A 27,721-nucleotide genomic window follows, 5' to 3' on the forward strand; every position below is an offset into this window, starting at 1 on the left:
GCTAAGAGGAACCAAGAAAAATGCCCCTTGCTGGCATAGGTAACTCCCATAAAAGAAATCCAAAATTACCAGCCTCTGGGGCTGCTTGGCACACTCTCCCACCTGGAACACTGCCAGTAGGGATGGCAGATGCCCGCAACTTGGAACAGCCACTGGGCTTCAGGTCCCTTTCTCAGTGGGGAGATCTGGTTTAAAGGGAGGCTTCAGGTCCAAAGGAAACCCTCAGTATGAACACCCCACAGGGGTTGGGAGGTGTCCCCAGGCCCCAAGGGATCCTTGATGGAGTATGACATTGACCACATGGCCCACCAGGGGCCAGTTTATTTGCCCACACAGCTGCTAGGTTGAATCCTCAATGCAGTTTCTACTTGATTAGAGGAACTGGAATGGCAGCTGCCAATAGAAAAGTGCTTCTCTGATGAACAAACTGTTCTGCCCATTAAAACAGCAAACAAAGTCCTATAAAGACTTAACACTGCCCCAGATTTAAGACCAGCATATAATAGGGTTAACTGAACCACCAACTTAAGAGAGGTTTAATGAGATGACAGTGTTTCAATAACACGGCTTAAAACAAACTCTAAAATGTGCAAGTTAAATTTCCAGCCTTGGCAAGAACAAAATGATGAAGACACCATTCTAGTGGCTACCACTAGATGATAGCCATGGTGATAGCCATGCCTCTGCAAGGCCTCACACCCATGGAGGCTGCACTGACCCTGTAAGATGGTTCATTGGCACTCAAGTGGTTTTATGACAACTAAATTAACTTTGCAAATAAGCTTATTTTTTTCTGTCCTAAAGGGAAAATGAGCCAGAAGTCCTGTTAATCTAGAGTATTAGTTACTCAATTTTACCATAATTTTTTTCCCCAAAAGAAAGACTGTCTTTATCCCACCTTTGCTGTTTCACAAAATCAAGTATATGCACACAGCTTCAGAGGTTTTGGTCTGAAGCAAGTCTTCAAAATATCTGGGATGAAATATTTCATTCTGATGATAGGGGTGGAAGAAACTAATGGAAGCAAATTTTATTATTCTCTGTAAATTTCAACTTCTTTAGCAACAAATGGCTTAAGGATCCAGGCTCGCTTGAGAACCATGACAAAATAAATCAACAGTTGGAGTTTCTTCTCTTTCAGTTTAATGTCCATTTAACTTGTCCCATGACAAGTGCATGTTGCAGGTGGAGAGGAAATTCATGAGGTGCTGGCCACAGTTCAGTACTGTCACAGCCTGCTCTGGTCAGCTTGCCATCCCTAGCCATCCAGCCAGGTCCTCCTCACAAGGCACTGCCCATTGGAGGGTTTTATTAACCAGATGCTTGGGGGTTTGTGCATATTTATATTACCTCCTCTTCTGTCTTTCCATTCTATTCAGGCATGTTGGAGAAAAAAAGTTATGATAAACTTTAATAAAAACAAAATTAAAATGATTAAACCTTTCATATCCTTTAGAGATAATCTCTCTTCTGCTGGCTGGTCAAATCTGGAAGAAAACAAATTCAAACCATAGCTTGCTACTGCTTTCCCATTTTTCCTCCCTAAAGAAACAAACAGAAAAAGCTGCCTGTAGCCAGATTTTTAAAATAAATTTGCCCTCACACACGGCAGCCAGGTGTGCTTTCAACATTCTTTCCAAATATCATGAGATGTGCCCAGATCCTTCTCTCCTGGGGTTTTTCAGCATGAGATGAAAGGACAGGGACCTAAGAGGAGTCACTCCATAATAACCCTGGCATGGTGCCTCACAGAAGAGACTAGAAACCCTTCCCCTGCCAACCATATACCCACCCCACCAAAACTCCAAACAACAACAAAAACCAGCCTGCATTCCTCAGTAAAAAGAAGCCCAAAGAAAACAGTACAGTATGGCACAAATCTCCCTGGTCTTATGTGTTCTAAGGAAGTCTTCAGATCCGCCTGGGGTCTGGGCACATGTCCACAGAGAATCAAATGGCTGCAGAATTAGATCAAGCCTGTCTGTCAAAGTCTAGTTAGACACGGAAGTCAGAGGTGGGTCATCAGTGCTCCAGAATGGGATAATGACCTCTGGTCACGCAGCACTGGGGACACCAAGAGAACAAAGGTGTTAAGGTACTATGCTTTTTAAAAAATTATTATTACATTATCAAATAGTGAAACAAAGTCCTTTTCGTGGAAATATGCATCATGATCTTGCATGCCAAGATGTTCTGTGGAATGTGACAACCCGTCAGAGGTTGGGGGAAGAGGTCCTTCACTCATGTCAGCCATCTGTGACACGTCCCTGCCCACAGTTCATCTCTTACACTTAGTGTGTGATATTCAAGTCATGGAAGAAACAACTCATCCTCATGGCAAAAGGACAGAAGCTTTCCTGGTACCTCACACTCAGGCAGGGGTCTCCCAGCAAGGATCTTGTGTTTTGAAAAACCACAGCTGACCCCTGGACAGAAGCAAAGAAGCCCACAGAAGTGTGCTGACTCTAAGAACAGGAGCTGGGACTCCTCCTCGCTTCGAGTTCATGTGGGTCCCCTCCCCTTGCAGCTATCCTGCACTCTAGGTTCCTGAAGTGGTGGCACGTGGTGGCACATGTGGCACTGCCTCTCCTCTCTGCTGGAGAGGCCCTTTCCATAGAGGTGAAGGAGACAATTCACACAAGGACAACAGTGGACGTGCAAGTCACATTTCCTCATTGACCCTAGAGGGGAAGTAGCCTGCTCAAAGCTTTCTGGTGTCCTCCCATCTCAGCAGGAACACTATCCAAATGCCCTAACATTCTGCCAGGGTTGGTGCTCCTCCTCGCTGGAGTGCCTCTGCCACCTTCCTGTTCCACAACCAGCCTATGGTGACTGGGTACTTGGGCGGGTGCTCTCCCTCACTGCCTCCCCAACCAGGCCCAGTCACCTCCTCAAGACAGACCTTTGCCCATCCCCTGATATAAAACAGCCCCCGTGTGCCTGGTCCCACTGGGCTGTTTTTTGACAACACTTTGTACACCTGACATCCTGTATTTATCTGATATTCATCTCCTTCCCAATAAGGAAGGGAAAGTCTAGACTCTCTTCTCCCTGATGGCTGATTCCCCAGACCCTAAAGTGGTACCTGGTCATCCTTAGGACACCATCAACACAGGACAAAACAACTCCCTTTCTGGATCAGGTCATGTCTTTCCCAGACACAGTTCTTTTCTAGGAAAGCAAGGAAAATCAAAGATCACCCACTTTCTCCACCTCAGAGAAGCGAGTGGAGACCAGTCTCAACAGAGACTTGGAACTGGCAGGGGAGAGGAACGGAAAGGGGAGAAAGGGGGCACCAAAGCCCAGCCTGAGAGGAGGAACGGTTCTGGTTTTCAGTAGCACAATAGGGTAATTACGGCCTGCAACATTCTGATGTATTTCAAAATAAGGAGAAAATAAGAGACAAAAGTTCTCAATACAGAAGGAGTAGCAGTTGAGGAGATGGAAGTTCTCATTACCATGATTTAATTACACAATGTATTCATGTTTCTGAATCATCATACACTACACCAGAAAGAGGTACAAATATTATGTCTCAATAAAAAAATAAATAAAAAGATAAAACTCCCTTTCCCTTCTTGTGACTTATTTACTTCTTCATTTCCAAATTCTTTAGCACTTTTCTAGCCTCCTGGGACCTTCTCTCTCCCTCTCTTTTTCAAAAATTTGGGCCCAGTTTTTAATTTTCTTTATCCTTTTACTGTCTCTACAGCCTTTTTTAAAAAAATCATTTTTAAAATAATGACCAAACCAAGGTTCAGCTAACATCTACAAAATCCCAGTTATTCACATAAAAATGCCTGGTGGGCTCCAGTTTCCAGAGCTGGAGGCCAGGCCAGGACCCGATTACACAAGCCCCTTACAAGATCCCAGTGCTGGTGACAGTCTAGAAGCCACTCAAGTAAAAACCCCTGCCCAAGCCAGCCAGATCAGAGCAGCTCTCCCCTCTGTGGAGTTTATCAGTCCTTCTGGATTGACTCACAGTAAAATCACAAAGAGGCTTAGGATGTTAGGGAAACCACGTAAACCACTTTCAAACTCAGAGACCAAGGCCTGCGCTCTGGTGTATACAGTCAAAAATAACCATGGACCCCCTTTCTCACCTCAGTCTAGGATTCCTTCCTTGCTATTCCAAGAAATCCAGCAACATATCTTACTCTTTTTCTAGATATGAAGAATTCCATCCCTGAGGGTGAAGAGCTGCTCGTCTCTTGCGTGGGTTCATTGACCGACAGCATGGAGGCAAGACAAAGCCATATACCCACCCCACCAAAACTCCAAACAGCAGTGATGCTCGGAGCCCTGGGCCCCTGCTCCAGGTCCCAGCTTTGCCACCATCTACAGCAGCACTGTCTTTAAGCATCTTCTATAGAGAAGTGGCTTCTACCTACACTCCCAAATGAGAGCCACTAGCCATATGTGACATGGTAGCAAGTGGTGGGGGCCGGTGGGAACCTGATATATATAATCAACACGCCACAAAAATGAGTCAATGCTCATGGTAAGGAGCACACATGTGCCATAATCAGAGCAAGAAAACTAAGATTGGTGTGTGGCACTCAGTTCTGCAAAGTCCCCAAGAGCATCAGAGAGGAGACAGTCACTCCATGAACCCCACCCCCATGAGAGCCTCATGGGGGCCAGTCAGTGAGAACACCTTCAATAAGAGCAGATTTGATTGACCCTAAGACTGAGACTTCAGGCACAAGAGTACTCCTACATGTGGCTGGCTGGCAGTCACAGGACAGGGAGAGAAGACTTCTGGTAAGATGGGCTCAGCAGACAGCTCTGCCCTTACTAGTCCTAACAAGCTGCTCTGAGTTCTTCTTCTGAAGTCCCCTTCCAGGAAGGTCAGTCTGCTCTGCATGCCAAGGCCCAACCGAGGACGGAGTGCTGAGAATGGGAAGTTGAGGAGGCCTGGTGGATACTTAAAACACTGCTGGAGGCGAGGTCTGGTGTCCCCACCACTTCCCTTCACCTCCACATCCACCTTTACCTTTTATGATCCTGCCACACACAGGATGACCCCAGAAAAGGAAACGAAAGACTAGCCTCAGATACCACAAAATCCACGTAATCAACTGAATTGTGTTCCTCCCAAATTCCCCTGCTGAAGACCCAGTCCCCAGTATACCTGAGAATGTGATTCTATTGGAACAGGACTTTTACAGAGGTAATTAAGTTAAAATAAGGCCTTCAGAGTGGGCCCTAACCCAATCTGCCTGACGTCCTTATAAGAGGGGATCAGCCAGGAAGGAGAGTCCACCATTTGCAAGTCTCAGAAAGAGGCCCCAGGAGAAACGAACTGGCCAACACCTTGATCTCAAACTTCTAGCTTCCAGAACTGTAAGAAAATGAATTTCTGTTGTCTAAGCCACCTAGTGTATGGTACCTGGCTATGGAAGTTCTGACAAACTAATGTGGTCCATAAGGAAGAACTGAAGCCAATGAAAACAGTGAGAGAAAAAATGAACAAGTTCTTCTTTGACTTATAATGAAATGACAATCTTGGATAAAATTTTTGGTTAAAACAACAGCTGTGTTCCAAGAAAATCACATACTGTCCAATTTTTAATATGCTAATTAGAGCAGAGGTCAAGGATCTTTTAAAAGCAATAAATAGCTTCTTTTATTAGCATACACACAAAAGGTCTCAAGATAGTCTTGAGGTATGAAACTATAAAAAGCCCTTTAACATCCACTCTGAAAAAAAACATCTTCACAAAGTCCTTTCAAAGTCCCTCAAAACTGCTAATGGAAAAGATGTAAGTGGCAAAACCAAAATTAAGTGGCTATTTGAAGACACAGTTCTTCCATACAGAGAAAAACTGAGACAAGCAAGGAAAAGACGGACCCCATTCAAGCCAGCAGGAAGCCAGCAGGAAGCCAGCAGGTCCTGCACTTCTTCAAAATGCAAGCCAGAGAGTATCATGGAGAGCACAGCCCACACCTCATGTGGGCCTGCGGAGGAACCCAGCGCTGATAAGTACATATTCTGGACTGTTCTTATAAGTCTGTGCTGTCCCCTGAGGTAGCCACAATCCACATGTCACTAGGAAGCACTGAAAATGTGACTAGTATGATGGTGAAAATGAACTTATATTTTTATTTAAACTTAGTAGAGGATCTACAGAAGCTTCCTGGTGCCTCTCCAGGGATCTTTAAATCCAGGAATCAGGAAAATACAAGCAGTGCTTATACTAATATGCAAGGCCACATAACTTTCTGCTGCTAGTCAGTGTCTGAAGAAAAAAAATCGTTTGGAACTATAATTCTTATAATTGGGTCACAGTTTGAAGGGGGTTCCTTACCATCTGTATGTCTGAGAAGAAGCCTTTGAGCTATTTCTGTTAACAGAGAGATGCATGTTCTATTTCTTCCCTGGCCCCCTACCAAGGTTGGGAACAAGTTCCATATAGGATGTGAGCAGCCCCAGAAACGGATTCTTTGGACATTCCTAAAGACAACCTAAGTACAAATCATTACTTCTCTTGAAAAATACATTACAGCAATGAAGGAGGCATTAAGTGCAGAGGCTGGGATGGGTATCACTATGGGAAGGGTCTGTACATGACGGGACAGTGAGGACAGCCACTAATTTCCCTGACATGGGTTGACATTACAGGATCCTTCCCTTCCAGTGAAATTCGAGAACAGAATCCCTGACTCCCACCTCAACAAAAATGCCTCTTTACTGGCTGGCTATCCAGGTCCTCTTCAGGGTCAAGTCTCAAACTTGGGATTCCTTGGATACCGCTTTCCAAGGCCACTTGGGATAGTATGAAATAAAGATTTCACTAAAATAATGCTCAGTAGGACATGGCATTCTGTGTTCTCACTGGGAGCTCCCTGTGTCTCTGGGCTCTGAAGAGCCAACTGGGGTCTCTGGCATGTTCAGATACTCCAACAGAGGACACTGATGCTCACCCCTCGGCACCTCCTAACTCTAGTAACAACGGGCCAGCATCTTTCATTCTTTTTTCTTTTATTCTACTTGGTAGGCCACTTGGTAGCACCCTCCCCAGTAAGGAGCAGCCACAATGTTGTGCCTCTCAGAGTGGACAGCACTCAGTGGCCATCAGGACACACGCTTGTACCTAGTCAAGGGGATGGCACTCCTGGTCAAGAACACCACTGATGGGCAGTTCCATACGCAGCTGAGCTCCAGTGAGAGATACAGAAACACCACCGAACCCCCAGGCAGTTAGAGCAACCAATGAATGGCAGATCTAGGATGAGAGAGGATGAATACGCGGGAACCACTTCAGCTCGGGCTGCTACAGCCAGGACGACCTCTAAAAGGGGCAGCGTCCTGTGCAGGTGCTTTTCTCTCCAGAGCAGACAGGAAATGCAGATCTGGAGGCTGAAGACCCTGGACCCACTCTCCTGGTGACCATTCTGGTGATGTCACATGCTCTCCAGAGGGACTCTTGCAGGCCAGCGGCATGTAACAGCAATGAAGTAGCACTCTGCATATGTCCACCTTCCAACAGACCAGATCATTAGCATATTTTGCAGAGAGCCAGCAGAAAAGTTTAATTGCCCTTAATTACCCAGTTCAAGAAGGCTCCTGGATAATGGCTCTCAGATTTCTTGCCTGGTATCGACATAATTTCCCTGACTCTGGCTTCATTATATCCCTAACTTGGAGGCAAGAGCCTCTCCAAGATGGCTTTCCACGGGATGCTGACATTCCAGGAAAGCTGGTCTGTCACTACAAAGGGCTCTTATATGAGGAGTCAGACCTTCAGCTTTCACGCTGCTCTGGTGTGCGCACGCGTGTATGCGCACGCCCGCATGCGTGTGGGTGGTGTGGGAGGAAGGGGAGGGAAGGAGACTCTAGCATGTACTTAGAAGAAGGACTGAGACAAGGAATATGTAATCAGAAGCCATCACAATTACAAATGTAAATGAACAGGCAATTGGCACTGACCTTTGTAGATTGTTAGAGGACTAATTAAGGCAAATCAAGAACTCTGTTCCAACAGAAAAACAAGACAGTGTACAGTCTGAGAACTACCCTGGTCTCCCTATGTAGATGCAAAATGCAAGAAAATCAGACAGTAACCAAACCATGAATGCTTTATACTTGCAAACAGAAAACCACCTCTGTGAACAAAAGACAGTCAAGATTTTACCTTTTGGTACATCGTTAGCAAGTTTGCTAAGAATCTTTTACCAACACCACCACCAATGTGGGAGTTCTTGCTAGGTGCCTGATGCTCTTTGATTCCCTATCAATAGATCCCACCCATGAAACAGCCAAACACACCAGCTATAGACTATTTAGCCCAGCTATCTCTGAAGATATAAGGAAAATAATATTTTTTTTAAAAAAAATCAAGCTATGTTATTGTGTAAACTCCATTTTTCATATTGATACATGGTGGTCTCTGGGTCTTTGCATGGCAAAATAGCTTTCTAAAAAGCACCCTGACATTTATTTGTCCAGGGAATGTACTTAAAGACCTATTTTCTCTACTCCTCCATAAATGCTTAACATTTCAATCAACCCCCAATTCATTTTGACATGCCTTTACATTTAACTTCTCAAGTTAGAAATACTATAGTCCTATACTTTTCCCAAGCCTTGTCAACAAGACAGACAGTAAAAAGGACGAGGAGGCCAGCTGTGCTTGCTTGACAAAACCAAACTTCAGAGCTACAGCACCGGCCACAACATACTTTAATACCATGAGACATATCACAGTGAAATTACATATAATTTAGCTATGCATAAAAAAGATAAAAATGCAATATTTCGTGTTTAGAGGGCCGCCTTCTTTTGAAAAATAAAAACAAAGCCAAAAGAGAAAGCTGGAAACCGTGAATTTTTTTGTTCTCTTCAGCTGATGAGTTAAGCAGAGCTGTCTGAAACTTGGTTCAACAAAAAGATTCATCAAGGGAAGCCTGTAGTGTTTCAGTAGAGGCTGTCACCAAAACCACATCACGCCTTGGCAAGCGGCTTCCATCTCCCCTGACCCCAGAAATTCACTACCTTGAAAGCCAAAGATGTGTCGGTCAAGGGGGATGCTGCCTTCTGCTCCAAGCAAAACAGTCTCTTAAACTCTGAAGGATTGTGTCCTCTGTAAACTGAGTCATCATCAGGTTACCTCGAGTGCCTGAGCTGGGGTGTTAACCAGTGCATCCATGCCAGGAGCCAACAGGAGATGCCAGCTGTGTCCCCAACTCATTAAAAGGCTTGCCCGTAGTAGGCCCTCAGTGAAGAATTGCTCGGTGTAATTAATCCCATGTGTGCAAAGCTCGAAGATCTATGTCCATATGAGAGAAAAAGTAGCTAAGGCAAGGAGAGCAGGAGAAAACTGGAGGAGGAGGTGGAGAAGGAGGAGAAAGGCCAAGAAGAGAAACACAAAGGGCCTCTTGTGTTCCTGAGACCCAGGGCACTGATAGAGTGAAATCAACTAGAGTTTCACTCAGGAGCCAGAAATGCCTCTTTTAATAAGCCAAGAGGGAAGCTGATCCTACACACGACACACCTACGCGAGCTTTCCATCTTTCCAGAGCTGTCCGTCAGCTGAGGGGAAAGCAGAGGGCCGACGCCAGGCACTGAGACAGGACCCATCACAATAGTGATGGGCTGCCTACACCTGCCGCCAGGTAAGAATGAGATGAAAAGACCCAAGAGACGACTTGGTCTTGGAGAAAAGGCGCTCAAAATTGTGATCAAAAGCCCAGATAGGTGGCTGGGGTTGTGGCTCAGTGGTAAAGCACTTGCCTTGCACATGTAGGCACTGGGTTCCATCCTCAGCACCTCATATAAATAAATAAATACATAAAATAAAATAAAGGCATGCTGTCCATCTACATAAAAAAAAAAAAGTCCAGATAGGGAGGGGAAAAAAAAAGGCCAGGGGAAAGGCCTCACATGGTTAATTTACTCTCTCCTCTCTGAGATATATATTTCCAAGTCAATTTCCAAATAATTTATTTCTTTTGAGGCGCTTGGGATGAAACCCACATGTCTCGCACGCGAGACAGGTGGTCTACTACTAGGCTACCGCCCCAGCCCTCGGAAAAAATATTTTTAACTTGAGAAGTTAAATGTAAAAGTGTGTTTCTCTCTTGGCCTTTCTCCTCTTTCTCCTCCTCCTCCAGTTTTCTCTTGCTTTCCTTGCCTTTGCTACTTTTTCTTTTTAAAAACTGGAAAACCAAGTGCATGTGTACGTGTGGGTGACCTGTGGAGTAAGAGTGGAAAGAAGACATCATGCTCTGCTAAGGACAACCCAGCTCAGGGCTCTGCCTGCCTGTGAACCCAAGGAGGAAGCTCCTTCCACCAGCAGGGCCATGTGGGGGTCGGTGCTGGCAGCTAAGGCTGACCCCTGTGGTGCAGGGGAGGACTTGCACATTATCTATCTAGCCAAGAGACCTCCTAAGGATTATGAAGCATCAGCAGCAGCAAATATGACTCTTAGCCATCACCAGAAAGTCCTGAAGGTTGGAAGAGACCTTCACAGTTTCCTTTACCTCGATTCCTTCCTCTAGACCCACAGGTTCATCTGGGCTGGCAGGCTTTGTAGTGAACTTGGTAGTGAACTTGGCTGGCTGGCAGACCGGTGAGTTATTCCACAGCATAATCATCACAGATTTTAAGCCAGTTTTTTTTTGCAAAAAAATTTGGGGTGCTACCATTATGTAAAGCGTTATTAAGATTATGTTGATATTACTTAGCAATCACTTATTACTGAACAGTCTTTGGTGCAAGACCAGGATGCATGGAATACGAGGAATATACGTTAAGGCAGTGGCAACAGGTAGAATTGGAAGAGGTATTTTTGTTGTCCACAGTGAAGATAGCATTCCAGAGTTTGCGCCATCAGCTCTAGCAAGGGAGACCCTGATACCTTTAGAAAAGACCATGAGACTGTGGTATGAGGTCCAGAGCTTGGAAAAAGAAGGAAGTGCTTGCTGATGGCTTTTGCATAAAACTTTGTGGTGTGTGCAGACAACAGAGGAGAAAAAGTAAAAGCAGAAAGGGGAAGGAGCACTGTGGTCATGTAATGAGAGGAGGACAGGGCGCCGGCATCACAGCCTCCAGACAGCAGGACCACTGGCATCCAGCTTGGGGTTGGAGCAGGCAGGGCCCTGCCAGGGCTCTGAGGCTTCTAAGGGCTTCATGTGCCCGTGACTGATGCTGCTAGTGGGAGGATCCCATCCTGATCCTTCTGCTAAAGAGCAGAGAACTGGGAGTACTTTACAAAGCCTGTGTTTACAAATTTGGAGGCTGATGATCTTAAATGTCTCAATTCTACCGGGCCCCAAATGTCCCTTTTCTTGAAGAAATTCTTTCAAGTTTTAAAGAGTCAATCCCTGGGGACAGGGAGGTTATGTCTCAAGATGCATTCTCAGGCAGGGATTTCTAAAACAGAACCAAGTTCCTGTTAATGTTGGTTTGAGTATTACCTAATCATTTGCCCCTTCGTCCTCAGTGGAGTGCAAACTTCACTGGAGCATGTGTGGGAGGGAGGGGGAGGGAGGGGAGGGGGTGGGTGGAACAACATGACTGGAGGCCAAAGACAATACAAAAGGATTTTGAAATGCGGAAAGGAAGTCTGTCATCTTAACTGGAGTTGCTCATACACTTCAGGGGGGAAAAACCCTAATATGCATTAAATGAGAGAAACCCAGAAGGCAGGGTGCAGGAAAGCAATTCCAGAGGGGACTGCATAAATAGAAGTATTACGTTATAAAACAGGGGACTGTCTGTTCCAGTCACAGACCCGGGTGAAGTGGCAGCTGTACACTATTTAGTTTGGGGCACCTCATTAATAATAAGGGAATTCTGAGCAGAGTGAAAGACAGAACTGAGGGGTGAAAGGGACCAGCTTTTAATGGAAGATTAAAACAATGACGTTATGTGGAGCTGACCAATAAAAAAAAAAAAAGAAAGAAAGAAAAAGAAAAAACCCCACAAATTCTGAATGAAATGGGTCTTCACACGCTGGTAGGAGGAAGGGGAATCCAGTGAAATGACTCAGCAGCAGAATAATGGGGAGAAGCAGAGCCAAACAGAGACCAAATTACCCTGGTGAGGAGCAAGGTCCCCCACAGCCAGGTGGCACCACTAGTGTCTGTGGGTCCCATTGCCACTGTGGCCCCAGGGGCCTCACAACAGAGGGAGGGGACCAGCGATGGAGCAGAAGAGGTGGAATGTAAACTTGAACCAGAAAAGCCACTTGAGAACACATGGGAAAGGACAGTCTCACCGTGAACTCAGTGACAGAGATGATCGTGGTCCCGACAGCTCTTTCCTGAAGAGAATGTGCCTTTTACAGTGACACAACCCTCAGCTCCCAGAGAAGGAGGAAAATCCCTCCACTGGGGCACCGCCTGTCACTGGGAACATTGGTGTCATTTCCCTGGAGCAGGCACAGCCCAGGAGCCTGGGAGGACGCCCACAGGAGCCCGCGGGCAGGGAGCTCTGGAGGGGCTTGGAGGGGACGCCTCCAGGAGGAAATGGGGCTAACACAGAAACCGACAGCACACGGCGCTCGGAGATTAGGAACCATCTAATATGGCAGAGTAAGGTGAGCCATGAATTAATCATAGGTACCTAGAAAGCCAGGGAAAACAAAAAGTTGTACAAGAAGGTAAATGAAATTATAAGACTCTACATGGCTCAGCTGTGATGAATATTTATAGAGTTATAATAATGAAAACACTGAATATTAATATAACCCCAAATTATTATTTCTTCATAACAGAAGACGGAGGGAGGGGGGAAGATGTAGTGTGCAGGGGGCTGGTGAGTATGGGGAGGCCCCCGTGGGGGGCAGGGAGGCACAGGCCGGGCGAGGCACAGTGTCTGTTGGGGTGTGTGTATGCATGGAGAGTGTGTCAGCAGGTCTGTGGGGTATGTAAGTATGGGGTGCAGTGTCCGTGTATTTGTTGGGTGCACTGGTGGAATGTGGAGGGTGTGGGGCCCTGTTTATGGGGTGGTGTGTTTAAGATGAGGCTGGTGAGTGGGTGTGGTGTCTTGTGTGTTTGTGAACTGGTGTGGGGGGTGCCAGGGTGTAGGGGTCCCGTGTGGGGTCTGTGAGCTTGAAGATGAGCATGTGTGGCCTGGGTAGGAGTGGGAGGGTTTACAGAAAGGCACACTAGTGAAACTGTCATTGTTCAAAGTAGAAAGCCAAAAGATAATATTCAAAATCTTAAAAGAATCAAGACACGATAGTAGCAGCACGTTGGCCGATATGGAAATAAGTGGCGAAAGAATCATCCAACAATTGAAAGGCATTCCCCTGGGGAACGGAAGGGTCCCACATTTTTCATATTTCACATAACTTCAAAAACTATAAAAATGCATGATTTGGTAGCATTAAAACTAAAACCCCATGCAGCTTCATGGCCCAGTAGCTGAGAAGGTGCTACAGGAGACCCAGGGACAAGGAAGGGCACAGGGTGGCAGCAGCCAGGCACCTGGGAGGCCGTTTGAGGGCACTTGGCAATCTCTGGTCAAAGCTTCAAGAGGCTGAGGACTGAGGACCAGGGCCTGATGCCCAGTGACACTTATGTAAGGGGCAGGCTGAGGACCGAGAGCCAGGGACGAGCATGGACGACTGTCAAGAGAAGCAGAAGGATGACAAAGAAATGAGTTCTGGAGGGAAAGGAGGTTCCAGAAGGGACCAGGAAACCTTATCCAACAAAGACCAGCAGGCAGCCTCTGGGTTGGGCAAATCAAAGGCCACCGGTGCCCTTCCCAGGGGTGGTTTGGTAAAAGGAGAATACAGAAGATGGTTGGCCGAGGCATGGGCTGGAGACCAGCGATATGGATGGTTCTTCCAAGAATCCTGAAGACTCAGTCATGGACAGAGTGAGGACTGAGGAGTAATCGAGGGCTTTTTCTTTGTTGATTTTAGGACATCTTCTTCATTGCAAATGGCTCATGTAAAAAAAGAGAGAGTTTTCCTACTGGGTGTGCATGAAGCCAGGGAAACAATCTTAGTCACAAAGAGGAAGAAGGAAGAAAGGTGACCACAGATGAGATGGCAGGAGATGGAGAAAGGAGCATGACCACCAGAAGGTCTCAACTGGGTGAAGCGGCACACAGCCCAGACCCACGGAACAACAGGGAATCACTCTCAAATACTAACAGGGTTTTTATAACAAGTACGGGTTTTGATCCTCTCTGAAGTTCATTTTTAACAGACTTCAAGGCCACAAACTGCCTACTCCTAACACTGAGCAAGGCATGCAGCTTAGTATTTGCTAGGTCAGTCGGACCAATAACGGAATCCAGAGCACATGCTGGAGGAACCTGGGGACAGGGGCAGATCTTCTGGGCCCACTCTCCAGTAGTGGCTTGTAGCTTCCTTACACCCAAGCGTATCCGCAAAGTGAAGTGGTACTAAGTGTTATTAAAAGTAAATAAGTAAATAAATAAAGGCACCATGTGCCTTCCTTCCAGAACATACAGTCCCCTGAAAGTCCAGCAATGGCATGTCATCCCCCAACAGAAGACATGAGACGGTCCTTCAGAGGCCAATGCCCAGGTCCACCTTGGCCTCCTGTGCCCACAAGATGACTCACCTGGGTCAGTGGAGGGGCACCTGCGGATGGTGAAGATCTGCCCCAGGTCCTCATCCTCCTCTGGAAGGCCCTTCTGCAGCCGCTGCAGCTTGCGCAGGCTCTCGCTGCGCTGGTGCTTCATGGAGCGCACGTGCTGGATGAGGTTGAGCTTGGCCTTGGTGGAGTAGTTGCACAGAACGCAGTGGTAGTAGCAGCTCTCGCCCTCCACGCCACTCTCATGCTGCTGCAGGTGCTGCAGGGACAAAGCAGAGGGGCATGCCCTGAGTCAGCTGCTGGAAGCCACCACCGCAATGCTCACAGCCAGAGGCGTGCCACTGGGGGACAGGCTGGAACAGCCAAACGGGATGATCCATGATAAGGTTCCTTAAAGGGTCCACTTCTCTAGCACCCTCTGAGGAGTGAGGCAACTCGCATTCCCATATCCCCAATGCCCACTCACAGGTGGCTCTCCAGAGTGCTACTAACACCTCTCATCGACTGGGCCCTCCCAGGGTCACTCAATTTTTTTTGTACCTTCTTTTATAACTTTCTGTTTTCCTGGCTTTCCCTAGTGCACCTTTCATTTTCCAAAAACCAGATTGGCAGATAGCACAGTCCACCAGCCAAATCTGACCCACTGCTCTCTCTCCCCCTCTCTCTCCCCCCAACCCTCTCTCTCCTCTCTCTCTCTCTCGTGGTACTGGGGACAGAACCCAGGGCCTTGTGCATACTAGGCAAGTGCTCTCTACCACTGAGTAATATCCCCACCAAGCCCTCCACTGCCTGAGTTTGTATATAAGGTTTTATTGGAACACAACCACATCCACTGATTGATATACAACCTGTGGCTGCCTTGGAAGCATCAGAGTGAACGACAATGACAGAGATGGTAAGGCCCGTGGAGCTTAAAGCATCACAATCCGGCCCTTTTCAGACAAAGCCAGCTACCCTCTGCTTTGGTGACAACTGGAGGCCATCACACCATACAACATCCTAGGTCTATAAAACAGTGCCAAAGCTGCTGTCTGGCCTTTCCACAAGACAGACAATGAAGTGTTTGTATTTAAAATACAGTCTATTAGGAGGATCCAAAATTAGGATTTCCTCTGGATTAAAGAATGACAGAATATTTTCTCTAGAGTGGTTCCCTATCAATCTCCCATGGTCATCTGGCTCATCACTGGTCAATGTCATTGGTCATGGGGTTTATAGAGTGGTCACAATTATGTTCTCTGTTGTGTTTAGCAGACACAGTACTGAGTTCAGAGTATGAAGGCCCAAAGACCAGCAGGAAACAGCACACATAGGAATGATTTGGGGGTACAAGTACAGTTGGCATCATGCAAAGAGTTAGCAGACCCCAGGCTTCTGTGCCTAGGACTCTTAAAGATCATCCAAGAATAAAATCCACCATGGTTTTGAGTCTCTGGAGAAAGTCATGAAAGCCGTGGCCCCTTTTCCCTAATAATCAGGGAACCAGCATGCTTCTGTGTACAAAGGCTGTCTTCTTCCTTGCAAATGGCTCATGTGAAGGGAAGAGGGAGTGTTTTCTACTGGGTGTGCATGAATCCAGGGAAACAATCTCAAAATGCATAAGTAACTAACCCAAGTCAACCCAGGTAGTGGGAGAGAAACAACCAGAACCTGGGATTTACCCTCCCACCCACTCCCTCATGCACTCAGCCTCCTTCTGGAGGAGCAGCGAATTTAGATGATAATGCAAGTGTTTAATGTGTGCATTGATACTCTGACCTTCCCTTTTTCTCCTCACCAACTCATCTCCACCCCGTCACCCAAGCCTGGCCAGGTGCATGGCAAATGCCTTGGAATGGCTTTGCGTTGCTCATCTTCTTTCTGACCGCAGTGCATCTGTCCCACATCCATGCTTTGACAACAGTTTTGGATCCTGCTGGGATCCTTTCCTTGTACCGCTTATAATGCAAGACACGGAGAAGCTGCAGTGGTTGAAACATCCTGTGTCCACGTGAGGCCAAAAATACCAGAGTGGCTCTATGAGGGCATCCCATCTAATGACACTGCCCAAGGCCCACACACTCAATTCAATAGTCTATGTCCACTGACAAAGTGTGAAAAAACCAGAAGCACACATGCACCTTGCTAGAGGACGAAATATAAATGTACCAACCAGGTGGCATAGCAAACTCACTAGAGGGGACTTGAGGCCCTCAAGCATGGGAGCCCACCAAAACATCCCACAATAAATTCTGCCAACCTGGAGGTCTGGATGCAAAGGGCTTCACAGGCACCAAGGGAGAATGATCACCCCACCCCCCAAATGGGTGACTCAACACACTCAAATATGTGGAGCTTGGAACAAAATAAAATCCCTTCCTGTAACAGCTGCCCTAGAATAATTTCACAACCAGGAGTTGAAAGAACCAGGAGAGCCCAGTGTTAAACGCTAAAAAAAATTACAAATGACAACAAAAAGCTAACTTTCTAAAAATAAATGGGAGCTGATTTTTAAGTGGTTTATCTTCGTCATGCCTCTCCACAGACAGGGCTCCCTGCACAGGACTTTGGAAGGAGGGCAAGCACCAAGGCCATGTTTTCTGGTGGCCACACTCCTGGGGAGAAGGACGGTCTGATATAGTAGAGGTGAAGGAAAAGGTGAGCCTGCCCAAGTTCATTCTCCCCCACTTCTTCACAGGCCCCCTCAAAAGGCAAAAGCCCCGGTGGGATAGTCCTGGGAGCAACCACATGACCTGGAACGGAGAGCGGGAAACATGTGCAAGTACCAGGAACTAATGTCGTGGGTCACTGAGACCCCAGGAATTCTGCTTGTTAAAGCTTCAGCTAAAACTGAGTGAATAAAAAAANCACTAGAGCAGATTATGCTTAGTGAAAAACTGAGTGAATAAAAAACCAAATACCAAATGTCTTCTTTGATATAATGAGAGCAACTAAGAACAGAGCAGGGAGGAAGAGCAGGAAGAAAAGATTAACATTAAACAGATACATGAGGTGGGATGGAAAGGGAGAGAAAAGGGAAATTGCATGGTAATGGAGGGAGACCCTCATTGTTATACAAAATTACATATAAGAGGTTGTGAGGGGAATGGGAAAATAAACAAGGAGAAATATGAATTACAGTGGATGGGGTAGAGAGAGAAGATGGGAGGGGAGGGAGGGGGGATGGTAGAGGATAGGAAAGGTAGCAGAATACAACAGTTACTAATAGGGCATTATGTAAAAATGTGGATGTGTAACCGATGTGATTCTGCAATCTGTATTTGGGGTAAAATTGGGAGTTCATAACCAACTTGAATCTAATGTATGAAATATGATATGTCAAGAGCTTTATAATGTTTTTCAACAACCAATAAAAAAAAATTAAAAAAAAAAAACTGAGTGAATAAAAATAACCACAGTCCAAAGCAATACATTTCATCAAGGGGATTTGAGTAGTATCATGAGCTATGAAATCAGAGCAAGAGTCACGAAAGCCTCATCTTCCAAACCCATATTACCTTCCCATGAAACAGGATTTCCTTGCAATGAGGCACTGAATTTTAAACATAAAATTTTAATATGTATGGGAGGATTCGACTCCAAATGGCTGGGGTTTCCAGTCTCTGAGCCAGAAGACAGGGATATCATGGCCAAAGAGAGCTGGATGGGAACTGAGATGTCAAATGTCTTTTGTCCTCAAATCCAAGGGCTCCTGTGTGATAAAGCTATATAAATCTTGAATTGAAATAAACATGGTACTGATAACTCTTGCTTTTAAAAAAAAAATGATGAAGATATTTCGAAACCACTCTATCCTGGAGCTCATGCTGCTCAACAGCAATCTCTTATACCACCACAAATTCCTTTGTCTGTAATTTGAGGGTCATTTCAGAAAGGAAATAGCCATACCCCACCAACCATGAAGAAAAGAATAAAAGGAAATGAGGAAACCAGGGCCACAGTCTCTTCCACTGATAAAGGGCATAGGGAACATTTAGGGTCTTGTCTTAGTAACTGATATAAAAGTTTAATTCAAACTTCCAAACTTGCTTTTTTACTCCAAGTTCATTCTCCAATATACTAAAAATAAATAAATAAATAAAATAAAAATTCAGGATCAACTATGTCTGGTTTGCTAAAAGACATCTGCTGACGACAGTCACATCCCACCTCAAACTTCCAGTTAGAACCTGGGTCTACTGATGATTCGTGTGGTAAGTCCTGTTCTCCTTTCTTGCTACTTCTCAGGCTGTCCAACCCAGAGGAAATGAGCCCAGAGCCAGCAGCAGGGCCCTCACCTCTGGGTTCTTCTCCCCACCACCCAGTGATTTTTCGGTCTTGAATGGGTCAATTGCTGCTATTGGCCAGCTCCTCCTCCCTCCTGAGTGGCACTGGCTTCAGAATGCCACCCTCAGAACCTGCATGACATGAACCAGCAGCAGAAGGTAGGGCTCAGGAGGTAGAAGGGAACTCCATGGGGCAAGTCAGCCAGCCAAGGACATGCTTTCCCTGTAGAAGAGCAGAGATGTTTTCATTTGGAGAAGGAGGGAGAATAATTTGTTCCTGACCCAGCTAATTAGAATACCCTCAATTGGGATCACAATGTATTTAATTAAATTCACTGTAATATATGAAGAATTCACCAAGGCACAAATCCCAGTGGTACACTCAATACTGGAGCTGCCTCCTCTCAGAGTTCTTGCTCTCCTCGCCAGCCAGGAAATTTTTCTCCCACGCAAATCCTGGATTCCCCGACGCTCCGCCCCTATCACAGGGCTCTCCCCATGGGGAGCAGGGGGGCCCAGGCTTTGCTTTACTTCATCCTCTTTTCTTTACTCTGTGTTCACGATGCCTCCCTGCCTTTCTCTGTCAGCTCCAGAGTGTGGTTTTCAAAAAATGAAAGAAAACGTTAACTTGGGCTGTGGTTAGCGCGCTGCAGCACGGGATCCCCAGGGACCCACCGACGGCTGGCGATGGAGCCCATTTGCTGGGGTTTGTTTCAGCTCCGTTCTAAGAGTCTGCAACATGTGTGTGTAAATAAACACACATACCCACAATATGCCCAACCCTAAGGGCTTTACCTGCAGGAGATTTAGGCAGTGACAGTGGTGACAAGGAGGACTTGCCAGTGGGTATGAGAAAGCATCTGTTGGGCTCAAATACTATTGTGAGACTATATCACTGGGACCCAGGGAAGCAACAGGGGGCTCCTGGCTCACTTTAAAAAAAAAAAAGGAGGGGTGGTGGCCCAGGCATGGTGGCGCATGCCTGTAATCCCAGCAGCTAGGGAGGATGAGGCAGGAGGATCACAAGTTCAAAGCCAGCCTCAGCAACCTGGTGAGACCCTGTCTCAAATTAAAAACTAAAGAGGGCTGGGGATGTGGCTCAGTGGTTAAGTGCCCCTGGGTTTAAACCCCAGAACCAAAAAAAAAAAAAGGGTGGGTGGGTGGGTGAGGGGCTGGAGACATAGCTCAACCAGTAGAGAGAGCACTTGCCTAGTACTTTCTCAAGGCCCTGGGTTTGATTCCCAGTACCATTTAAAAAAAAAAAAAAAAAAGCCACAAAAAACCCCAACATTTCCCACACACTACTACTGAGGAAGGGTGACCTCCTGAATAAGAAATGAAGAAAGGAAGGTCAAGCAGCTAAACAATGAAGAGCTACAACTGAGGTCCACCCACACCTGCTCAGCCTGGGCAGCCTCTGCCAACAGCCTTGAATCCCACTGAAGTTTCCCTGGCTCACTGGCTGGTTTAAAAGCACCCATGGGGGCTGGGGCTGGGGCTCAGTGGTAGAGCACTTGCACAGCACATGTGAGGCACTGGGTTCAGTCCTTAGCACCACATAAAAATAAACAAAATAAAGGTATTATGTCCACCCACAACTAAAATACACACACACACACACACACACACACACAGCACCCATGGGGGATAGAGATGTGGCTCAGTGGTAGAGCACTTGCTTTGTATGTATAAGGCCCTGGGTTCAATCCCCAGCACACCACATGGAAGAGTAAATAAATAAATGTGCCTGCAAAAGGCTGGGTTACAAGTACTGCATAGGTGCAATCAGTTTTTACTGGAAGAAATTTCTATGCTTTGACAACACAATTCACTTCCTAAAAGCTGAGAAGTACCTAAAGGAAGGAAAGAAGACCCAGTTTGACACATATATGGAAGCAGAAAAAGAGCTCAACAATCTCCATCTTCACGCAATTAACAGTGCGCAGCAGAGACCAGACCATCCTCGGGGCGAGCCATTAGGAACGTGGGTGACAAGCATGTGGCGGCCAGTCCCCACTGCTGGGAATGTCGGGGGCAGGCTTGCTCGCCCAGGCCAGAGAGCTTTCTTGCACCTCTTTCTGTTCTTCCACAGCTACTCATGTTCTCAAATGCTCGTCCCTGTAGCTGGACAATGACACCCTATGTCCCTGAGATGGACACGTATGAGGTCCCACGTCCGTCTCTGTGACTTCCCTTCTACGTCTGGTTCAGGGAGAAGAACCCAGAAAGGAAAGGCGCTCCCCATAGTAAGAGGCGCCTGCGACAGTGAGCCTGGCACGCAAAATGAGCGCAAAAGGCAAATTAATAATTAAAATAGAAATGAAGGAACAGAGACCAGGCTGTGTGGCTTCGTGGGATTCTACTCCATTAGTATGTGGCACTAGTTCACTCTGGCCAAATACTGAAAGTCAAAGAGGGCTCTTGTTAGAAAATAATGCATTGTGAAAATCAAAAAAATGTGTTCCTGTTACTTGTTTCCCTGGAAAACCAACCAACTTCTGTCAGAGAACATTGATTTCTATAAATCTGGAGGGGCCCCAGCTCCCTCCTCCTCCCCAATAATAGGAAACTTCTAACATCTGGTTTTTCATGCATGGAATGCAAAATATTGATCAAGTTTTGTCACGGCCTCCCCTTTAAAGTAGAAATGGACAAAGTACATTCTGACACACGCGCGCCCGATTCACAAAGGATGTCTCCTCAGAGAAGCACCATGCCCGCACCTACCCTCGCTGCACTTCAGGGTGCAAGTGACATAACCCCATTCTGAGGCAGCTCCCAGGCATCGCTCTGAGCAAGTGGGCTACCCTAGGGGAAACCAGGCAGCTGCTGCTGAGCAGAGAGGAAACCCTGCGGTGGGACCTTCTTGGAAGGCCCCTGAGACACCTGGTTAGACCCAAAGACAAAGGCAGGTGGGAGGGCCTTCATGGACCCTCCTTGGTCCACAAAGCTGAGGGCTCCTCTTGCGGAGGAGAGGCCACTGGCACAACACCCCCCTGGAGGATAAGAGTGCTAACCACAGCCTGCCAAAGCTTGAGGTTCTCGTTGGGGAAAGGGTATGAAATCTCACCAGCAAACCTGGGGAGAAAGAATGGGAAGAAGGTGGGATCCACACTTAGCCGGCTGTTTTTCCTAAATAAAGAGTAAGCAGGTGATCCCTTGCCACTGGGCACGTACACCACCTCCCCTTGGCGAAGCACCTACACAAACTGTTTGATTTTCTCTTCACAGCCCCATGAGGTGGGCTGCATTTGGCTCATGTCCTTGAAGGAACTGGAAGTTCAGACAGGTTATGTGATGGCCTCAAGGTCTCACCGAGCATGCAGCAGTCAAGAGGGGGACCTGGGACTCAGTCCAAGTCCACAGCCAGCAAAGGACACTGTGCTGATCTTGGGCCTTCTGAACCCCAGACTCTCCAGATCCAGGCATTCACCTTGAAGTCCTAAAAAAGGAATCCTTTCAGATGCACTGAACCCGGGGGACGGGGCAGTTAATTTTTTAATCGGTGCGGTTGAGTTGGCTTCAGATTTAACGTCACATTTTTAGGAAGATGCGTGAAAGGTCAACCTAAATATATACATATTTTCTTGTTTAATCTTGGCTTTTCATCCACTCATGCCCTCGTCCTTGGCACATGCTAATTTAGTCCTATTTCGCTGTAGGAGTCCTGCGGATACCGGAAGATATAAGCCCCAACCACGATTTAGAAGAAAAAAAGGGAAAAGAAGCAAAAACGCTCCCTAGATCCATCTGTTTGGGTGGCTCTGCCCTATTTTTTGGTTTCTAGGCCAGATTCTTCGTGTCCTCGAACAAGCCACGATGGTTCCCTCTCAGTATCTGAGCTCCAGGGCCGGAGCTGAGACTTCCCATTCTTGCGTCTTTCCCCTACACGAACGACACTGTCTGACTCAAAAGTCTAGGTATCAGTGGCCCTGAGCTGTACAGTAAATCTTAGAAGAAAAATCATGGTCTAAGACTGAACTCTGCTGGGCTCCACCTGCCTGGGCTCTGAATGTTTTGTGGAAAAATACAAACAAGGACACTTGGGGACATGTCAATGCCTTAGCATAACAGATTTCATATCCCTCTTAGTAAAACTCCATAAAGGAGTGTGGTGTCACTATCTGCACATGGGGAGGAAGCTCATCAGGCTCACAGGGGTCCTTCCTAAAAAAGGTGCCCGTCAGAGCACGGCACCATAAGCAAAATGAGGGCTGGTACCATGACAGTCAAATCAGAGCCTGCAGAGCTCAGAGTAGGTGGGTGAGTGGTTCTAAGTGTCCCCACGGAGCCAACACTGTACTAACCAACCTCCAGGAACAACCCAAAACTCCCGGGATCTGAGAATCACCCCCTTCACCAAGACAGAAGACAGGTGAATGGTGACCTTCTCCATCCACAGAGGTGTACTTCTTCCCTAGCGCCACTCCCCAGCCCTCAAACAACTCCTCAAACATAAAGAGGGGCCACAATACACATTCGACACTGAACATCTCTAACATCAAACTGCTGTCAATAATGCTGGCTTAAGCACACTCCAGGTTAAGACAGCACCACCGGGAGGATTCAATGGGGGCAATTCATATGAAAAGCTTAATACAGTATACCTGTTCCATAGTTACCCTGATAAACAAGGATGCTATTATTACTTACATTTATTTTTGACACTAGTCTTTGGGATTAGGGATGGAAATGAACTTCATATTTGACATTTCCCTCTTTGGAATCCCCATCCCTTCCCAGATTCCAAAGAGGAACCCCACAGTTGACAGTAAGAAAATCTGTGATATACCAAAATTATGACATGGACAGGGGATCCTAAGTGCACATTGGCCTACTTCTTCGTTATAAAAAGTGCTGAATTTTTCCTTTAAGTAACTCCCCCAAAGTCTTGCTGCTGGTGCAGGCAGAGCCAGGATCCAAATCCTACGACCATGCCCTTGCCACAAAACCTATCGGTTCACCGGATCACTATGCCCATTGGGATGCCCATATACTAGAAATGAACAGCACATGCCAACATCTCAGGAAAGAACCAGGGGATGGAGAAAACTCGGTCAATATGGTTGGTAATCACTTCTCTGATTCCCCAAAATTCACGCAAAAGTGTTTGCTTATTTCTTTCTCCAACCCCATGATAATCCACTCTGTGGTCCAAACAGGTGTACCACTTCATATGTAAAATGAAGATATTTATATTTTCCCAGTCTTCCTCAGAACCCATTTTTAAAACCACATGAGAAAAAATACGTGAAAATCCTTTGGAAGATGTGAAGGACTACCCAAATCCTTAGCACTGTTATGGTCACTGTATCGTGAGCCCAGATCTTGCTTTGTCACTGGTGAGGGGTGATAGGCTAAGGTGGGCCTGTTGGCTTAGGATGCAACTGGTGTTCCGGCCCAGCGGTTCTCTAACTTGAGCATGCATTAGAAGGACCTGGGGGGTTTGTTACAACACTGAAGGCCAGGCCCCTCCCTTCCAGGGTATCTGATTCAGCAGGTCTGGGTGGGACCCAATAATCTGCATCTCCCAGTTGACATTGCTGTGGCTTGGATAGCAACTGCTAGGGGAAAAGAGACCTCAGTCACGAAATGGACATGCTCCACTAGAGGGAGGAGAAACTGCAAGACCTGAAATCTCTGCCCTTGTCTTTTCCCAGAGACTGTTTCAGATTCTAGGAAGGTGCACCAGATAAATCATGCAATGTCTGCACTCAAGAATTCACCTCCTTAATGAAAAAGTCACCCAGAAGCCGCTGCCCGCTACTGGCCTGCTCCAGATACTTCATAAAAGTCAGAATTGGCTCTATTCATCTTCCTCTCCCCGTTCACACCTGTAGTCTAAAACTTCCTGGGGCTGTGGTGGGAAGCGTGACTCTTGATGGCAAACCGCGAGGCATCACTTCTTTCCCCCTTGCTCTGCATCCTGCTGGGTGCACCTGTCCAGATGTCGTGCTGGAACAGAGCCTGTGGAAGAATTTCAACCAAACACGAGAAAAAAATGTGATGGGCTTTAAAATTCCTCCCAAACTCTTGAACTTTCGGGCTGCTGCTGCTAAGAGCATGAATGTGGCGCTCAGACCCGGAGGCTTCTCCCAAGCTCCCGCGATTTGCTGACAAAAACCCCTCATCACTTTCATTATGAGAGAAGACAGGGGCAGCGGGTGTGACAGGGACGGGGGATATGGAGTACCCACAGGGCTGACTTCTTCTTCGTAAGAATTGATTGATTTTTTAATCTTATTTCCTTTCTCTCTTGAACTAAACGGGAAAAGTGATGGGACGGGGGCAGGAGTTTCCCTTTGCACAAGTGCCTCTGGTGGCCATCATTCTGGCTGCTGCCAGAGTTTTGCCCTTTTCCCTTAAATCATGGGTTTTGCTGAAGGTTGAAAGGGACACTTACATGTGGGGAAGGGGGACAAGGGACCAACAGGGGGAAAAAGAGAAAAATGCTTCTTTGAGGAAGCAGCTCAGTCTGAGCCAAGAGGCCAGGACACGGCCATCTACAGAGGACAGCCACGTGGTGACTTGGGCTTGGCGAACGATGACACGGCTAGTTTCTCTGCTCTGCTTTTGGGCTCCCCCTCCCCCATAAATAACCCAGAGAAACACCCTGAGCACTGAGTTTTGCTCTCCTTCCCCCGCTTTTTAAGTCTCATTAAAAGCCGATATTGTTCGGCCTCAAGATGGAGGGCTCAGCATGGATTTTACTGAACGTTAAATCAACCAGCAAGCGCAGCCAGCAAACTCTGTGGCACTTTAACTTTAAATAATGCAATAATTATTGAATTTCCTTTTTATAACTGAAGTGCTGGAATGTAAACAATGGGGCTGTAATTGCAGGAAGGGGGGATCAATAGAGGCAATCGTTTTCAGCCATGTTAATTGTAAATACAATTGCTCCAAGATGTCAGCCTTGTTCTTCTTGCTCCCAGAATCATCCTAACGGATGACAGAGTCCAACTTTCCCATTACAGCTGTTCGTTCCTTTAAGAGGTTCTCAATCAGGTCTGATCAATCTGTCAAGATAATGCATGGAGTAAGTAAGACTCTTCCAAACACAGGCTTCCAATCAATAGCCTGGACCAGCTTAATGAGGTGGGGCTAAGGCCCAGAGGGAGGTAACAGCCCCCAGCTTGTGCCTAGGTTTGGCAGGCTGGCTTCCTCGCATGGCCCTGATAAACAGATCAGCCCTTAATGAGGACATTAGTTATGCATGCTTCAGCAAGCAGCAAGGCACCCATCCCTTGGGACAGACGGACAGAAAACAAAATAGATTAACAGAAAACAATATGGTGCCAAATTAGGTCTAACTGAAGACTTTTCCCTCCTTCTCCTGCTTTCCTTAATTGTTCAGCAGAGTGGAGGACATCAATTAATCATTCCAGTGGGCAGGAGCTCAAAGACCCGGAGCATCCCATGGGCTAGGGGACCTCTGGGTATCTGTTCACTTCCCTCAAGCTGTCCCTGAAGATTAACACCCTCATTTCCTCACATCCTTTCCGGATCCCAAAGGGGCGGGCGGGTCGCTCAGGGAAGGGCCCCAGCATCGACCAGCAGGGGAAAAGGACAAGGCTGAACCCTGAAGTCTGGCAGCCACACAGGTGGGCTGGGGCCTGGAGACAGAGGAGAGCCAACTGCAGCTCCGTGGGGCTGAGGCCCAAGATTCTAAGACCCAAATCTGGTACTGAGAACCACCGCGCCTGCGCGGAAGAGGAGGCGGGATGCCGCGAGTCTTGCAAGCCACTTCTCAGGGACCCGCGCCCTGCAAGGTGTGCAGATGCTGGAGGGGCTGATTCCTCACAAAGCTGGCAAGGAAGGCTCCCCAGGGAGGCTGGAGAGGGGCTGTCCCCATGACGGGTGGGGAAAGGCGTCCACTGCGGAAGTCCTTGAGAAAAAGCCACGCTGAAGGAAGGTTCTGTCAAGAATCCAGCAATTCCTTTTCCCAGGGGACGCTCAGCTTTCATCGAGGTTTTCAAAGGGCCTCCCTGGACCCCTGGTATCAGCACTGCCAGGAAAGGAGACATGCAGATTCCCAGGCCCTGTCCAGGTCCACAGACGTGGCGGGGAGCAGGAGGGGGAGAAATGTGGTTTCAACAAGGCCCCCAGGTCTGTCTGATGCAAGCTCATTTTGTGACCACTGTCTTAGACCATGGGCCAGGCAAGGCAGTGAGATGACGTTCTGATATGTTAGAGACGTAGTTGGCCAGCTGGTTCTTTCTCAATCAGAAGTAGCTCCGTGTTGAAGACATATCTAGAAAACTGTTTCTTTCCCTGAAGTTTGGCTCACACGAGGAACTATTTACTCTAGCCACTACCTACCTGCTTCCAAAAACAAGGTCTCTGGGAATAAAAGAATCCAAAAGAATATAAAGGTTGTGTGAGAATTCCGGTTTATTAATTGGAAAAGAAGGTGGAGTGGGTTATGCTACTGAATTTCAAAAGTTAATAGTCCCATATTGTGACTGAAGTAAAATGACAATAACTGGGTTTTGTGGTTTTTTAAAGGTATGGGAGACCAACCAGCAGACTAAAAGAAAATAAATATTTAACACAAATGACCAGGTTCCTCCACTATACCAAGGCCCAGCTCATGGGCCACTGAGGCCCCAGACACTTCCTACCTCCCAGGCTCCCAGGCTCAGTCTCTGGCTCACTGGGCCCCACAGTCTGCCAGAGGCAGCTCTCAGGCTGCACTGACCCCACCAGGCTGCAGACCAGCCCTGGCCTTCTGCCACACCATGAGCAGCATCTCCCAGGCTGGGGCCAAGGTGTATCTTTCTATCCTCAGCACAGCCCCTGATCCATAGCAGGTCCTTAAAAATTGTTGGCTGAAGGTCTGAACAAATGGAAAATCCTCTCACGCTCAGATCCAGTGCAAACCCACCTCCCCCACCCCAGACTTGAAGCCTCCGCTCCAGTTCCCATTTGACCTA

The 27,721-nt window shown here is 47.1% G+C and overlaps 1 protein-coding gene and 1 long non-coding RNA gene across 2 annotated transcripts in view; one reads left to right on the forward strand and one right to left on the reverse strand.

Moving 5' to 3' along the window:
- Nucleotides 1-27,721, reverse strand: part of Zfhx3 (zinc finger homeobox 3) — a 231,367-nt gene that overhangs the window by 81,247 nt on the left and 122,399 nt on the right. Inside the window, 1 exon segment of the mRNA XM_015496138.2 lies at nucleotides 14,548-14,779. Within this exon segment, the coding sequence (XP_015351624.1) occupies nucleotides 14,548-14,779 (232 nt within the window).
- LOC125613167 lies at nucleotides 3,325-7,169 on the forward strand. The gene is made up of 3 exons (XR_007343665.1): nucleotides 3,325-3,447; nucleotides 4,507-4,516; nucleotides 7,158-7,169. It is a non-coding gene; the product is annotated as an uncharacterized LOC125613167 (long non-coding RNA).

This window comes from Marmota marmota, unplaced genomic scaffold, assembly GCF_001458135.2.
Source record: "Marmota marmota marmota unplaced genomic scaffold, marMar, whole genome shotgun sequence".
In the NCBI taxonomy this organism is placed as follows: domain Eukaryota; kingdom Metazoa; phylum Chordata; class Mammalia; order Rodentia; family Sciuridae; genus Marmota; species Marmota marmota.